At 49.5% G+C, this 16,734-nt stretch overlaps 2 protein-coding genes across 2 annotated transcripts in view; one reads left to right on the forward strand and one right to left on the reverse strand.

Annotated features, from left to right (window-relative positions):
- The first annotated feature begins 2,519 nt into the window (after window positions 1–2,519).
- On the forward strand, window positions 2,520–15,020 carry GDF11 (growth differentiation factor 11). The gene is made up of 3 exons (XM_024256540.3): window positions 2,520–3,043; window positions 7,874–8,271; window positions 8,784–15,020. Exons 1-3 carry the CDS (start codon window positions 2,593–2,595, stop codon window positions 9,162–9,164), a joined length of 1,230 nt encoding a protein of 409 aa, XP_024112308.1. The 5' UTR covers window positions 2,520–2,592; the 3' UTR covers window positions 9,165–15,020.
- A 1,414-nt stretch (window positions 15,021–16,434) lies between these two features.
- SARNP (SAP domain containing ribonucleoprotein) overlaps window positions 16,435–16,734 on the reverse strand; it is a gene marked incomplete at its 5' end in the record, with an annotated part of 60,288 nt that continues 59,988 nt past the window's right edge. Inside the window, 1 exon segment of the mRNA NM_001133417.1 lies at window positions 16,435–16,721. Coding sequence (NP_001126889.1) covers window positions 16,680–16,721 — 42 coding nt within the window. The 3' untranslated portion in view covers window positions 16,435–16,679.

Here is a 16,734-nt window from a genome sequence, read left to right on the forward strand (position 1 = left end):
GAAGTCTGTACTACCTTCTCTTAAGGGAGAAGAAGGAGGTGACACCAACTTTGCTCTCACAGCCTTTCCAATTTTGCTGAAGAAATGACAGAGAAACATTTTACGACATAGGATATGCCAGAATATGTGCTAAAGGCAATCACTGCTCTGAAAAATCAGAAAGGAAAGGAAGAATCATGAAGGAGAAGAAGCCCATGAAGGCCACTATCGATTGCTTATATGGAATCCCCACAACCAGTTAAGGGTAGGGATTGTAGCCCCATATTATAGATGAAGAAACTTGGTGAAATGCTGAAATGCCCATGTCTTGGTTGAAAGCAAGGGAGGGAACAAGCTAAGTTTTTGTTCCAGTCTGTTTTGTTTTCAGTTTCTGTTACCCATGGAAATGGATTGTCTCTTCAAAGCTCCCCAGCTTGGTCCTCCTAACCCCTACCCAACCTCCTCCCCTCATACCTGGATCCCCAGTTTCTTCCCTTATTCTACTCCAGTTCCTCAACCCAACTCTATCCTTATGTCTGGTGCTCCTGATGCCTATGCCAAGCCAACTTTAAGACATTTTATTGGGCTTTAATTCCAGAGAGGAAACCAATGCCCCTCTATTCTGAGAAGCCCAATAATAAAGTTCATCCATTTATTAAATAAACATTGTGGATGCCAGGAAATTAGCAAGACCTGATTCCTTCAAACATTTTTTCTTTTTTTTTGAGACGGAGTCTCGCTCTGTCACCCAGGCTGGAGTGCAGTGGCGCTATCTCGGCTCACTGCAGCTCCGCCTCCAGGGTTCACGCCATTCTCCTGCCTCAGCCTACCCAGCAGCTGGGACTACAGGCGCCCGCCACCATGCCCGGCTAATTTTTTGTATTTTTAGTAGAGACGGGGTTTCACCATGTTAGCCAGGATGGTCTCGATCTCCGATCTCCTGACCTGGTGATCCGCCCGCCTCGGCCTCCCAAAGTGCTGGGATTATAGGCGTAAGCCACCGCGCCCAGCCTGGCCCGAACATTTTCAATTTGACTATTGCTCCAGGGCTTTCAGATCCAGAAATAAGCCTGGAAAACCTGAAGTCAGAAGTTAAGCACCCTCAAAACATTTTTTCACCTTTGTACTGTTCTACTCTGCTCTCTGACTGCCCAGGATCACACCTGAAGACTAGGGCTGGTCCCACATCTGTATTTCATCTTGTGCATCTGAGCGCAGACTTCTTTCCCATGCTCACCCTTGCAACCTCCAGCCCCTTCTCAGACTTCTAAGACCCTGCAGATCCAAAGATATAGCTAGAAATCCAGAGATCTAGATTTCTCCCCAAGTATAACAGCCTCCAGCCATCTCCTCCCACCCTTCCCCCAGTGGCCTCTAGCTCCTGCCTTTTCCAGCCGGCTGACTACCTTAGCCCTGTTAAGCCCCAGTTTCAAGCTCACAGTCTTCCCAGCTCTATGTCTTCCCTCTGTTTCAGTTCTTCCCATCACCTCTCCACCTTCTTAGGTTGTCCCTGACCTCTTCCTCTCCTAGTCCCCTTAATCCCTCTGATGAGCCTAGCCTGGTGCTTCCTTCCATGGCTTCCTTGAGCATCTTCTTTGGGCTACCTCTGGTGGCTAGAGCTCCTCTGGTCTCAAGTTCTCCACCTCTGTTCCCTGGGCTCTCTGTGCTCCCACCAAGGCTGACTCTTGTGGCTCCTTCTCTCAGGAGTTTCTGCCTTTCCTCTCCCCCACCCCCAATCCCCTGCACCTGCCTCCTCAGGGGCTCCCTTGGTGTCTCCCTGTCTGTGCCCCTCTCTCTCCTCCCTCATCCTGATTTCTTTCCCCCTCCCTCTCTTTCCCAGGGCACTCGTCTGTCCTCTGTTTCTCTGCCCCTGTTCCCATCTCCATGACCCCCGATCTCTTCTGGTCTGGCTCTGTAGACCTCTGTCTCCCTCTATCTAGTGGTACCCCTCTTCTCACCATTTTTGTCTCCACTCTAACTCTCCCACTAGTTGTCCCAGTCTTCCTCCTTCTCGGTTCTGTGTCTCCCACAGCCACACTATTTCCCTCTCTAGCTAAGTCTCACACTTCTGCGTCTTCCCCCGACTCTCTTTTTCCTCCTTTGTTTCTCCCTCTCTCCTCCTCCTTTTCCTATCTCTGCCTCTTCCCCCTTTATCTCTCTGATTCTCCTTGGTCTCTCTGGCTCTGATTTTCCCTCTATATCCGCCCCCCCCCCGCCCCCTCATATCTCTGTCTCTTCATCTCTCTCTGGCCCTTGCTCCCTCACTCCCTCCCTCTCTCTATTCCTCGGCTCTCTCCGGCTCCCTCTTTCGCCTCGGATGACAGCGCTGCCTCTTTTGTTGGCTCCGCAGCCAATCGCGGCCGCTGACGACACGGGGGCCGGGGCTATAAAGGGCCTGGCCCGGGCTCGGGCCCCCCCAGCCGCCCGCCCCGGCCGCCCGCCCGCCCCGCCCGCGCGCCCGCCGCCCCCGGCCCCCCGGGTCCCCCCTCGGCCGGGCAGCCCCCAATCCCGCGCCGCCCGGACCCCCTCCTCCTCCCTCCCTCCTCCCTCCGCCCCCTCCCCGCGGGACTCCGGCGTCCCCGCCCCCCAGTCCTCCCTCCCCTCCCCTCCAGCATGGTGCTCGCGGCCCCGCTGCTGCTGGGCTTCCTGCTCCTCGCCCTGGAGCTGCGGCCCCGGGGGGAGGCGGCCGAGGGCCCCGTGGCGGCGGCGGCGGCGGCGGCGGCGGCGGCGGCGGCAGCGGCGGGGGTCGGGGGGGAGCGCTCCAGCCGGCCAGCCCCGTCCGTGGCGCCCGAGCCGGACGGCTGCCCCGTGTGCGTTTGGCGGCAGCACAGCCGCGAGCTGCGCCTAGAGAGCATCAAGTCGCAGATCTTGAGCAAACTGCGGCTCAAGGAGGCGCCCAACATCAGCCGCGAGGTGGTGAAGCAGCTGCTGCCCAAGGCGCCGCCGCTGCAGCAGATCCTGGACCTACACGACTTCCAGGGCGACGCGCTGCAGCCCGAGGACTTCCTGGAGGAGGACGAGTACCACGCCACCACCGAGACCGTCATTAGCATGGCCCAGGAGAGTAAGTGGGCTGCGGGGCGCGAGCAGTGGGGTGCTGGCTCTGGCCCCGCGAAGGGCGCCTTCTGCTCCAAGCGGGGCGCTCCCTGCTGCCCCGGCCCGGAAGCTTTTTCTGCTAAAACTTGACGAATTGGGGAGCGGGGGCTACTTCATAGAAGTTTTCGGAGCGGTGGAGATGGGCTGCAAAGTTGTATGCACGCCTAGTTCTCGGAGGTTGAGGCGGGGGGAAATGGGGCGGGTTTCGAGATACTGCCTCCCACCCCCAGTATGCCAAAAAGATCCTTGTTGGAGTCCGGGGAAGCTGGGACTGGGCAGTGACTCTGTCCTGAAAAGCCGTGGTAGGGAGGCTGGAGAATAGAATCGGGAGGCTGCAGGACCCCCGCAGCCCCAGCTGGACTGCAGTGCTCTCTGCTTCCCAGTGGCCCTGGCGCTAACTCCCCACTCCGTGCTCCGTTCGCAACGTGCCCACCCGGCTGCAGAGAACTGTGTGCTCTCTCCCAGGAATAGGGTCCCAGAGCCCTGTACACCTCCTGGCAGCCCAGCTGGCACCCTTTCCATCCTGACCCTTGTCTCAGACAGGGTATCCCAAGGGGTCGGAATAGCTGTGCCTTCTTGATACTGACCGAGCTCAGAGAGCTCAACTCCATTGCGCTGGGGGCTAGGGACACTCATTGGCTACTCAAACCTTAGTGTTCCATCCCTTATTCGCCCGCCCCTACCGCAGCTGGACTTGAGAGAGACGAAGACCTAGGAAAAAAGAGAAACTAGTAGATGGGGGAGCGGGAACCCAGGCATCCGAGCCCCTGACCAAACGGAAGATGAACATATAATAGACATGAGCTGCTTTGAAATTTTATGGCCTGGAAAATCCAGGCGAATACTACACCCCCTCTTTCCAGCTCTCCCTAGGGTCAGGTGACTCCTTCTCCTCCCCCACTGAGGTCTCCCCCCCCCCTCCCCAACTACAGGGAACCAGGCCTGTCTTATTCCCTAGTGGTTTGGCAAGGTTTCCCCCCTTCCCACAGCCCCCTGCAACACACACAGAGTTTGGTTTTATGGCTGTGAACAGAAGACGGGGGAGACTGGTTTATTGGCAGATGGGTCATAAAAAGCTGGGGGCTGAGGGGAGTCCCAGTGGCCCACCCCCATGGGAGAGGCACAGGAACCCAGGTGTGCATCTGGGAGGCTGAGTGCCTCACACTGCCCCTGGTATTTCTGCAGACCTCAATTCCACAAGACTTGGTCAGGGCTGTTAAACTCAAAGAACCAGGAAACTGGCTGTGGGGGTGGGAGGCCTGGGGATCTGGTCTGGGGTTCCTCAGTTTCCCTTCTATTCTTAAGGCTTCTGCTTATGGAAGCTAGGGTCAGTCTCAGATCGACTGAGGGCAGGGGTAGGGGGTGGGGTTTCTAGGATACAGAGTTATAGAGGAATTCAGATCAAGAGTTTGCTGGAAGATGAAGGTTACAGAGGGAAAAGATACTCTAGTCTATGTGGTGTAGTGTGTGTGATTTCCAGGATGGGTGATGGGGCTGTGGACTTCTCCTTGCCCCTAAATATCCTTAGCATCCCTTAACCAACAGGCCTGAGCCCACCAGAGTTAGCTCTGGTAATGGGGATACACGAAGTGAAGGGACCCTGCCTACATGAGTTGGGCTGTGCAGGTGAGGCCTGGGTCGGTGGGGAGGGGACACCAGCTGGTAGGATCCCATCAAAACTTCCAGTCCGGTGCCACCCCAGGACTTGTACAAGTAGGGAACTGGGTCTCCGGCCAGGTATTGTACGTCCCCTTTAAGAGCCTAAGCTGAGCTCTTAAGAGAGGGAGGGGGAGTGGAGGGGAGGGGAGGGGAGGGAGAGAGGGGAAAAGGAAAAAGAGACTTTTATAGTCTAATCCCCAGGGACCCGCTTTAATAAGAGACTTGTGCTCTGCTAATCGGGGGAGGTGTTTGTCAGCAGAGATGGCCTCCGTTCCCCTCCCCCTCCCTCCCCTCCCCCAGCCCTCAACCCTGGACCCCAGCCCCCACCTCTCCTAGGCTGTTCTGCCTGCCCTAGTTCCCTCTACCCTCTCAGGCTCTCCCACCAAGCCTTCATCCTGGGAACCCAGCCCCCTGCCCTTCTGGAAGCCAAGCCCAGCCCCTGAGTTTCTCTCTCCTCCCCACACCAAGAGGCCCCTGCCCTCTCAGCCCAACCTCCTGCCCTTAGGCCTTCCAGCCATGGTAGGGAGTGTGTGTATTGGGGGGGTTAGGGTGGGGGGAAGGGGAGGTGGTGTGCAGGGAGGGGGTTGGGCATTTGCTGAAAATAGTGCGGTGACCTCTCTCTCCCACCAGCGCCGCCTACTAAACCTGACCTGCTGCCTGCCACCAGCCCGATCAATTCAACACAGATGTGGCCCCTTTTCCTCCCCATCAGAGCTCGGCATATGTGTGTTGGGGACTCTCTCGAGCCCCGTTTCCCTCTGTGGCTCTACCTGCTTCTCCTTTGTTCCTCCGTCTGTACCCTTTCTATCCTTTCTCTCCTTTTTACCCCACTAGGTTTAGCTTCCTCCCACCCTTAGCTTTCTAACCATCACCCACTCCTTTCTATCACTGCCCCTACATCAGGATTCTCAAACTCCCAAACTTATTCTCCCTTTGCCATGATTATCCCCTGCATCTTTCCACTCTAACTTCTATTTCTCGCCCTATATCTACTAATCTGCCTTCACCTCTAACAGTCTCTTCTCTATGATCTCCCTCACCATCTCCAGTCTCTCCCCCGCTGGCTCTTCTCCCTGCTCTTTTCTTTCTCCCTATGTCCTGCCTCCCTGTAGCACTGACTGTCCCCTGTCCACTGGGACAAGTATGTGGAATCAAAGACTTAGATGTAGCCCTCATCTTCAAACCCTGGATCAGCTTAGGTAGAGGGAGGGTTATGTTTAGAGCTTAGTAGAGAATGTGAAAATAGTAGTAGCTTCTCAATAAATGTTTGTTTTCTATTTTCACATTCTCTAGTTAATGCTCAGCACTCATGTAAAGCAAGAATTATTATTATCTGTATCACACTGAGAAGTTTGGTGAGTAAGGTTAGATAGTGGTTAGTAAGGAATCAGGCAGTGATTAAACCCACTTCAATTATAGCCAAAGAACAGAATTTAGATGCCAGGAAGAACTTTCAGGCACTTGCCTGTATAATTTAAGATTGGGAGTTTAGGGAGTTCATTCACTATGTATTTATTGAGTGCTATCTGGCACTATGGGAGGCACTAAAGCTACAATGGTGAGCAAAACAGACACTATGAATAACAACAGTGTCCACTCTCATGGAGATTAGTACCTAATGGCAAGAAAATAGACAATTCCTATGCAGAAATTTGTAAAGTATGCTATTTGAGATGTTGCTTGTCACTCCCCATCTCACTAGTAGCTTCCCTACCCCAGCTACTTCTGATCTCTGAATTCTCACCCGCCAAACCCTACTCTATTGCACCATCACTGAAGCTCCAGCCAGTAAAATAACTGGACTACCAGGGCCCTGGGACCTCAGAGAATAATCAAGAAAAAAAAAAGCTATAGAGACTTTGGGTATCATATCCTGAATAATGATGTTCATTAAGCACTTTCTCCTCATCTCACTTAGAAGGTCCTCTTTCTCCCAGGGTGGGGGTGGGGAAGAGCTGACAGGATATCCTAAGTCCATCCTGATTTTGCAGAACTGAAGACATGGGGAGGATACTTAAAGGCCTAGACTTCCTAACCCTACTTATCCGGCTCTGGAAGCTCATTCCTGATTCTTCCTATCTAGAGTGAGGATAGACATATTCTGTCCAATGGAGACATGTTGTAGGGCACTCCCAACTGACTTAGGAAAGGCAGTGAAGAGGAGCTGGAATGGAAGCAGAGGCAGATATTTATTGAGAATCATCCATTAGACCCAAGAAGGATCAATTTAACATCCAGAGCAAGGGGAAATGGGTCAAAATGTAAAGTTGGGATGTTAAAACTTTGTAAAGACCTACTGGCACTAGACTGAGAAGCCAAAGGAAGCTCAGGGGAGAAAAAAGGCATTGTAGTTGATCTGGTGTATTTAATATTATTTCTGGTGCTTTAGGCAAATAGGAGGCAACACTATGGAGGTAATTATTCCTTTCCTCAAGAGCTTCGGGCAGTCATGGTGATGATGATGAAGCAGCAGCTGAAGAAACTTCTTAGGAGAGAGAGAATGGGGAGACAGATGTATAGGAAGTGCTTCGATAGTTCCATTTTGCTGGGTGTTATTCCTAATGGGAGTGAGGCAAGAAGCCTAGATCTGAATTCTGGTTTACATAATGGGATAAATTTAGCTCATGCTCCCTATCTGGACCCTGGGTTATCCCCTCTCTGAGGCCATCTGTGTTTTTTTGTGGGGGAGGGATGTGCCAGGCCCTACCTGTCCAACAGATAAGTCAGAGCAGATAGGGGCAAGGTGATGGAAGGGCAGCAGGTGTGATAAGAGGTATGGCTTCTATAAAGAGCTTCAAAGATTCAGAAAATGTTGGAGCCTTACATGCTGGGAAAAGTTGGACAGGAAGGATGGTGGTGGAGGAATAATTTTGCACGTTATCTGGTAGACAGGAACCTATATATTAGGGCAAGTGGATTAGGAAATGGACACAGATCAGTAAGGCCTTATAGGGCCATCATCCTAAAGAGCAAGTGCTGTTTTAGGTACCGGAGACATGGTATAAGATAGGCAGGGGAGAAGGGTAAAGAAGAACTGGAAAAGTCAGGCTGAGAAGTCCAAAATTGCCAATGCCACACAGGACTACTGATCCCCTACACAAACACCCTTTGCTGATGCTGTGCCCTTCTCTCTTATCAGCGGACCCAGCAGTACAGACAGATGGCAGCCCTCTCTGCTGCCATTTTCACTTCAGTCCCAAGGTGATGTTCACAAAGGTACTGAAGGCCCAGCTGTGGGTGTACCTACGGCCTGTACCCCGCCCAGCCACAGTCTACCTGCAGATCTTGCGACTAAAACCCCTAACTGGGGAAGGGACCGCAGGGGGAGGGGGCGGAGGCCGGCGTCACATCCGTATCCGCTCACTGAAGATTGAGCTGCACTCACGCTCAGGCCATTGGCAGAGCATCGACTTCAAGCAAGTGCTACACAGCTGGTTCCGCCAGCCACAGAGCAACTGGGGCATCGAGATCAACGCCTTTGATCCCAGTGGCACAGACCTGGCTGTCACCTCCCTGGGGCCGGGAGCCGAGGGGCTGGTGAGCAGGGGGCCTGAGGTGGTGGATATGTGTAACCTGGCCCTGAGGAGATGGGGTTACATTGGAAAAGGTAGACAAGGAATGTGAAGGAGGCTGGGGACTAGCATTACTTCTCTGGGGTCAGCAGCTGATTCTAGAGAAGTTGAGGAATTGGGTGGCAACTATTACTTCTCAAGGATCCAAATCAGACAACAGCTGAAAACTGGATTTGAAGGTAAAGGTGTCAGTTAATGGAAGAGCTGTGAGAACAAAAAAACTGGCTGTTGAGGCGTTGGGCCAAGGGGCTGACGGGGGTCAGGTTGCCAGAAGAGTAAGAATTAGAGATGGTGAGTTGAAGGAGAGCTAGCTAGCTGGCAAGAAAAGTGGGCAGAATAATTCTGGGGGTGGGAGCAATGGAAAAGCTGAGAAGTCAGCGGTCTCTATTCTGATACCCCTGGCAGGTGGGAAAGGAACAGGGAAGAGGAATTGTTCAGGGCCATATCACATTTCTTTCCCCTCTCCCTGACCCGCAGCATCCATTCATGGAGCTTCGAGTCCTAGAGAACACAAAACGTTCCCGGCGGAACCTGGGTCTGGACTGCGATGAGCACTCAAGCGAGTCCCGATGCTGCCGATATCCCCTCACAGTGGACTTTGAGGCTTTCGGCTGGGACTGGATCATCGCACCTAAGCGCTACAAGGCCAACTACTGCTCCGGCCAATGCGAGTACATGTTCATGCAAAAATATCCGCATACCCATTTGGTGCAGCAGGCCAATCCAAGAGGCTCTGCTGGGCCCTGTTGTACCCCCACCAAGATGTCCCCAATCAACATGCTCTACTTCAATGACAAGCAGCAGATTATCTACGGCAAGATCCCTGGCATGGTGGTGGATCGCTGTGGCTGCTCTTAAGGTGGGGGATAGAGGATGCCTCCCCCACAGACCCTACCCCAAGACCCCCAGCCCTGCCCCCATGCCCCCAAGCCCTAGAGCTCCCTCCACTCTTCCCATGAACATCACACCCTGTTCCCCGACCAAGCAGTGTGCAATACAACAGAGGGAGGCAGGTGGGAATTGAGGGGTGAGGGGTTTGGGGGAAAGGGGAAGGAGGGGCATAGTCAGGGTGGGGAGTGTTTGAAGTTTGCAGATGAGAAGGTTTGACAAAAAGACAGAGAGATGTAGAGACAGAGTGATAGAGACAGAGGAACAAAAAGAGCAGCAGTGAGAAGGCAGAGAGAGGCAGAAGAGACAGACTAGGCAGAGACAAAACACTGAGAAAGAGACTGAAATGGAGTAATAAATGAAAGCCCCACACCAAGCCTCCTTTCTTCCACTGGCAAGGTGAGGGGCTTGGTATAGTTTGGGGAGATCCCCTGACTACTCAGTAGAAGAAATCAAAAATCCATTCTTTTTCCTTCTCTCCCTCCAACAGTGGCCAGGGGAAGGGGAAGTGAGGGCAGGGGCAAAAAGATTTGGGAATTTTTATTTATTTATTTATTGTGACTTTTCATTTTTTTGGTATTTGGCTTTACTGGAATAGGAGGGCCCCTGCCCACTGTGCCCCATTTATCCCTTATTCCCCAAACCCTGCTCTCCCCAACACCTACTCACTTAAGCACTTGTATAAAGCCTCCAGGGTTGGGAATGGGAGTAAAGGGCAAGAGGGCAGACACATGAAGTTTAGTTTCTAACCCATCATCAACCTAACTCAACCTTTTCTGAGCTAAATGGCTTGAATTGAAGCCAGTTGTCATGGAAATAGTAAGAGGTTAGGGTTTAAGAGCTGGGGATGCAGGGGTGGGAGAGAGAACCCTCAACATCCAGGATCTATATAATGAGAGCTACTTTAAACCCTCAGGTCCACCCTCATGATACTGAGTTATTTAGCCAGAGGGTGCAGCCTGCTTATGCCCAAATTCCCTCAGCCAAGAGAGAGACCAAAGAGCCTCTGGAATGGCCCTGCTCCCAGCCTCTATCTTCAGGTCAATTAGAGAAAGTATAGAGACCCCAGAGTCCCCTGGGTCTGGAAAGCGTTAGGAGAGGTCAAGAAAGGAGCAGTAAGGAGGCTGAAGGTTACAGGGCATTTGAATCCAAATCACTGCTCTGGGCTAGGGAATAGAGCCAGCAGACCAAGGTGGGAGGGATTCTGGAAGGGGGACATTTTAGTCCCCTAACCCCAAAGCTCAGGGTGGAAGAGGGGAGAACAAGGAAGCAGAGTGTATAATTATTTTTTCCTTTTATTTTTGGAATCTAACAGTACCTGGCAGCAGGGAGGGGAAAGTACAGTGGGGAAAAGCATCTGACAAGGCCAGTTAGAACAGAGGATGAAAAGGATGGAGACTCCCGGGTTTGGAAGGCTAGGAAGCAGGCAGAGACTAGTTGCCATTTCAAGTCACTAGCTAGGCCCATTCATTCCTCCCACAACCCTGACCCATTCTCCTCTGGACTCACTGTGCCTCAGTTTCTTCCCCTCAATGGAATGAGAAATGACAGCACCCGCCACAGCCAAGAGATGAATTCTGAGCACTTACCACGGGCACTTTATGGACATAAAATACCTCTCGCTGTGGGACAGATAACCAGGGCACCAGAGTAGTGGTGAAGAGATGTGAGGCTTAAGAGGAGTCACAGGCTTCAGAGTACAAGTTCCCCTCTGCCTCCCAGCTGGACAGTGCCTAGAAGCCAAGGAGTTGAGAATCTCCTGATCCACACCCTATCCTTACTTCACCACCAGGCCTCTTGGCTCCACTCAAGAGCGTAGAGGATGTCAGGAGAGGTGGGGGTAAGAACCTTCAGCAAAACTGTCACTCTAAGTAGAACCAGCAGTTACGGGTCTGATAAAAACAGTACTGAACTAAAGTAAAGCCCAAGCTGGTGAGCAAAACTGGATGGCTCATTCTTCCCAAGAGCATGACTCTCCCCCTTGGCCAGTTGGTGGAAGGGGCAAAGGTATGTGACCACCCTTGAGAAGGTGATGTTGGTGAGCTTTAACATCTTATTCCTATTTTTATAGTGAGAAAGTGAAACAAGGTCTTTCAGTAGAGGAATGGGCAGGGCTGTTAGGCTCTTCAGCTTGCCTTCACCCATATAGCAGCTATGCTAACCCCAAGCCTCTCTGGCCCTGTTCTTCATCCTTCCTTCTGCCCCAATCCTGGAGGACAAGACACACCCGACCATCAATACCACTCACATTTCCTTGGTGGAAGGAAAGGAACAAAGAAGTGAAGAACAGATAATATCTCCCTCCAAGGTCAAATGACTCTTGATCTTGGCAGAGTAGGGATTGGGCAATAAGCATCAGGTATCTTCCCTCTACAGATTCTAGAGAGCTGGGGCATTAAATATGGGGGACACTTAGAATACAGCCCCTTAAATACCACCAAATAAAGACCTTTGTTTGTGTGTGGTGGGTGGGGGGGCAGGGGTCTTTCTCTTATGAACATAAATCTGTGAGCTGAAGTCTCATTCCCCTGTTCCTCCCTACCCCCAAAGAGGCACAGAGTAAAGGGACTTGGGGGGCACAGCTCAGCAACCCAGTGGGAGTTAGCACCCCCTCCCACCTTATGATGTGTGTGGACCTGGCCAGTGCCCCTCTGAACATATCATTATTAGTGTAATTATCATTTATTTTGTGTATTTGTTACACTGTGTGCATGACAGCCTTTGTTAAGGGTGTCTGAGGAGTATGGAGCTGACAGGGGCACTGGAATGCCGGGAAAGAACTTCTTCAACTGAGATCAAGGCTTCCTGGAGGGAACCACTGCAAAAAGGCCATCAGGCAGTTTTCAAGTTATGTGACAGAGGGCAAAGATGGCCATAGGGTGCTCTGAGTTTTGGGATGGTCACATGACACAATCCAGCACTTGAACCTGAAAAAAAAAATAAAAGTGGTCAAAGAGTTTAGAATTCAGTGCTGAGCTCTTCTCCCTAATCAAGTGCCACATTTACACCTTGGAGAACCGGAGGTGAAGAGGATCTGAGACAGGAAACCTCGTGTTCAGTGACTAAGAAGATGGGGTCCTGGAGCAAGACAGAAAACACTAAGGGCATGGTGGTATAAGGTTTGGGACATGCAGGCCAAGGAAGGATGGGAAGAGGACAGGAAACTGGGGGCACCTAGAACAACCCCTCTCTGAAAAGCTTGAGCCAAAACAGTCCCAAAGACAACAAAACCCCTCTCCCAGCCTCCACAGAATGGAAGATCTAAAGGTTCTCTTGAGATGATCCAGCTAGTGTCCTATTCTCCTGCAGTCCCTGTTCCTAGGTTTCCTCAACGAAGTTTGACAAAAATCTAAACCAACATAGCCATCCAACTTGCCTTGTTACACAAGAGTGGCTAAAATAGCATCTCAAATATTCTTTCAGTTCACTGTAAAAATTTTTCCCATGTACCTAGAGCACAATTGCCCAGGAATATGAGTTGGGAATGGCAAAATAATACTGCCTGATTCACATTTTTAAAAAATAAGGAAAGCTGGCTGGGCGCGGTGGCTTACATCTGTAATCCCAGCACTTTGGGAGGCCGAGGCGGGCGGATCATGAGAGGTCCGGAGTTCGAGACCATGCTGGCCAACATTGTGAAACCTCATCTCTACTAAAATACCCAAAATTAGCCGGGCGTGGTGGCGTGCGCCTGTAATCGCAGCTACATGGGAGGCTGAGGCAGAAGAACCGCTTGAACCCAGGTGGCGGAGGTTGCGGTGAGCTGAGATCACACCACTGCACTCTAGCATGGTGACAGAGGGAGACTCCATCTCAAAAAAAAAAAAGGAAAGCAGGACCCAGTGGTGTGCTCCTGTAGTCTGTAGTTCCAGCTATTCAGGAGGCTGCAGCAGGAGGACCACTTGAGGCCAGAGGGTCAAGGCTGCAGTGTGCTGTGATTGGGCCTGTAAATAGCCACTGTACTCCAAGCTGAGCAACATAGTAAGACACTGTCTCTAAAAAAAATTAAAGTAAAATAAAAATAAGGAAAGCTCCTGTGACATCAACCTGATCCAGAATTGGGGACAGCGCTACTGCAGGTTCAATGTACTGCCATGTTTTCCCTGTCTTATCAGTTCTATCAGCACACTGACCCCACCCGAGACCAACTACAAGAATGAGGCTGGAACTGGTTGAGTAGCAGAAGTGTTATGTATTCTATCTTCCCAAGGGAACTATATCCACATCTACCCCTAACTTTGGCCTGAGCTGAAAATGGGTTTTCTCTCCCTGTGGCTCATTTGTTTCCTATATTGAGAGAACACCCAAAAAAAGACTACTCAAGATGACTTTTTACAAGTCTTTTCTTCTTTATCCTAAAACATCCTCCAACCGAAGGCATGAGAAGCTACCCTATACTCTGACCTTGCCTATATTTTAAATGGCAGGGGCCCCAAGCTAAGAATCAGCAGGCAGTGGCATTTACAGCTTCTGGTCTGTAGTGGGGTAGAAGCAGGAAAGTCAATGCTCCAAAGCAACAATGTCCAGCTTTCCTGCCAGTGAGCTGGGGTTGAGGGAATGAATGGGACTCTTTCTGCCTTTTCTTTTTCTCAAAATACAACTGCATAACTGGGTGTATGCACACACAAACATGTTCAAACTAGGGCACTCACACCTAGCTAGAACCTACTCAGGGAAAGAAATATGTATTTCCACAGTACCCTGATCACCCAGTAAAAGCTAATATTTATTGTAGTGTGAATACATGGTATGAGAATATCACTTAATTCACACAGCAACCTTCACAATGGGGTTCCTTTTGGTACAGTCTGAAAAGAGAATGATTATCTGCCCAGGGTCTCAGAGCTAGTGTGGCAGAACAAGAAATTAAATGTAAGTAGTTGCTAAACAATATTACATTCTAATCTATCCTATTAAAAGTGATCCGGGAGGTAGAAACCTAAATACAGGAACAACATAAGGGAAAGAGATAACAAGAAAGTTGGGGACACCTTGGACTCAAAGAATCTGGAAATATGTGAAACCTGTAATTTTCAATCCCTTTGGAAGGGAAAAACAAGAAAAGTCTAGATATGGCAAGAGAAGGGGAGGTTTAATTTTGGGGGGATTCCAATAATCAGAAATAAGTGGCATTGCCAGAGGCCCTCATATAAGAGAATAGCAAAAAAGTTATCCTCCCTTAAGTTCCTCCCTCACTCCTCATGTCAGACACAGCAACAGAACTCAACTCAACACCAAGAAATCCTGCCCTTCCTTCCTATAGCCCTCATCCTCACAGAAGCTTCTAGCCTCTATCTTCAGCAGTTCTTAAGAGGGTGGGAGGCTGGGCAGTTTAGAGTGAGAGTAGAAAAAAAGAGAATAATGCTAGAGAGCCATAAAAAAGTACAGATTTATAGCTGAGGAAGCTAGTTCTCCCCACAGCTTTTATAGACTCCCTCATTAAGAGCTTTCAGGTATGCAGAGAATGTCACAGCTTCAGGAATTGGAATCAGTTAACCACATCTGGATGCTGGATCAGCTATAGTAGAGAAACTGGGGGATAGGAAGGAAGGGTACTAAGATCTCAGGTAAACAATTACAAGCCTCAATGTCTGTTCCATCACCAAATGGAATTACTATTTTAAAACTGAATTGGAAAAAAGGCATCCTGAACTATTCATGCTCAAAGAGTATGTGGGGAATGACTATAATGAGATAAGAAGGGGAGGACTTCATCTGGCTTGGAGGTTAGAGACTTCTGACCAACATAGGAACAGCTACTGAAATGGGATGAAAAAGGTTAATAAGAAAAAAAAAATCCTCACAAATTGGAAAACACTGTTCAAAGATCTAGGGGAAGTAAGATGAGTGAGGAGAATAGTTAGGCTTCAAGAAGAGAATCCTGGCAAGTAAGGCTGAATATCTTTCTGGAAGGTTATAGAGGATAAAGAGACAAAGTGAAGAAAACTTCCAAAAGATCCACTGTTCTATTCCCTCACGTATTTTTCTCTTTTTAAAGCCATATTCAGGTAGAAACCATTAGTGAATCTATAATCTCTCAAGTTACAAATCAGATCTACTCTGTTTTCAGATGAAGACAGAGTAGAGAGAGGAAAAGCTAGCCCCAAGATCAGAGCCTGAGGTAAAGAAAAGGGACGCAGACGGAAAAGAGGGAAAAAGGGAAGGTCATTCCAATTTTAAGGTTTATTTGGTTGAAGAGGTGTCAAAAATTTAACCAGCATTCCCTTTTGTTCACTTCTCCAAAGTCTCAGAATGGGGCAAACTTCACAACAAATGGGCAGCAGTTTTTGGATTTGCTCTCCAAGGCACAATTTTTCTAAAGTATCTAAACTTTAGGTCCCTGCCTTCCTCACCAACCAGAGACTTTAGAGAAATAAAGAGATATCTTGACATTAGAAAGGTGATCAAACTATTACCATTTCATTAAGCACAAAACCAGGCAGGTTTTAGTAGGAATAAGGATAAAGGATTACACCACAGCAACATGGGACCTGATCATAGTACCAAAGTTTTCAGGTAAGGTGCCGGGCTCCTAAGTCTTATTACCAAAAATAACTCAAACAAAAACCGAGCTTATATAAAGATTAAGAGGAGAAACTCTGCAATAACATATCCAAAAAGATTAAGCAGGTTTCAGATCTACATGAACTTGAAGCCTCCAGTTCCACTGCTTATGTTCCCAATGATTTAGCTAACAATGCGTAACAGCTCTGACATCCTCTGTCATGCTTTGATTCTGCATACAAAATTTCTTCTGTCTCTGAGGGATATCCAGCCCATCTCCCTTCCTGAACTGACTGACCAACATAGTATCGTATCACATCACCCTTGAAATCAGGGCCCTTTTCCTTTAATGTGGGACCCTGGACTCCATCTTATCCAAGAAAAAGTCTGCATTATTAGCTAATAACAGAAGGCTATTAATCACTGCCCTTGTATTTATGTCCTTTGCAACACCTAAAACCTCCCATGTTCTGTTTTATTTCAGCGGGTCACTACAAGCTGCTGGAGCAAAGACTTGGTGGGTGGGTAACTTAACCTCTTCACAGAGGATAAAAAATGCTTGTGAGTATGACAGAAGGGAATAAATAGGCTTAAAGGGTAAACTCAATCCTTTTCCTTGTCTTCTAAGGGGTAAAGGTGTTATGGCCAATTCTCTATAACATTTGCCCCTGAAACTCCCTTTATCTGGTCTAATCTGGCTCCAATAAATCAAAGGAGCACCTAATAAAACACATTGTTCTCTTTTCTATTTTTTTTTTTTATTAACAAGCAACATAATCAAAAACAAAAACACAACAACCTTAAAGCTGAAACAGCAATAAGTCAAACTGCTGCCGCAGTTCACGGATGTACCTGGGGTACATGCTCCCTCATTGCGAGGCAGGACGTAGGCACATGACTGTGCATTTAGGCATATATGTGACCAAGAAGAATGAGAGAAATGGAAAACACTGGAGAACAGAAAGTATCAGGAACTTTTCATCAGGCAATCCCAAAGCGCTCTGCTCTTTTCCTCTTCTTTGCCTGTAAAGAAGAA

The sequence above is a fragment of the Pongo abelii genome, chromosome 10, assembly GCF_028885655.2.
Source record: "Pongo abelii isolate AG06213 chromosome 10, NHGRI_mPonAbe1-v2.0_pri, whole genome shotgun sequence".
NCBI lineage: Eukaryota > Metazoa > Chordata > Mammalia > Primates > Hominidae > Pongo > Pongo abelii.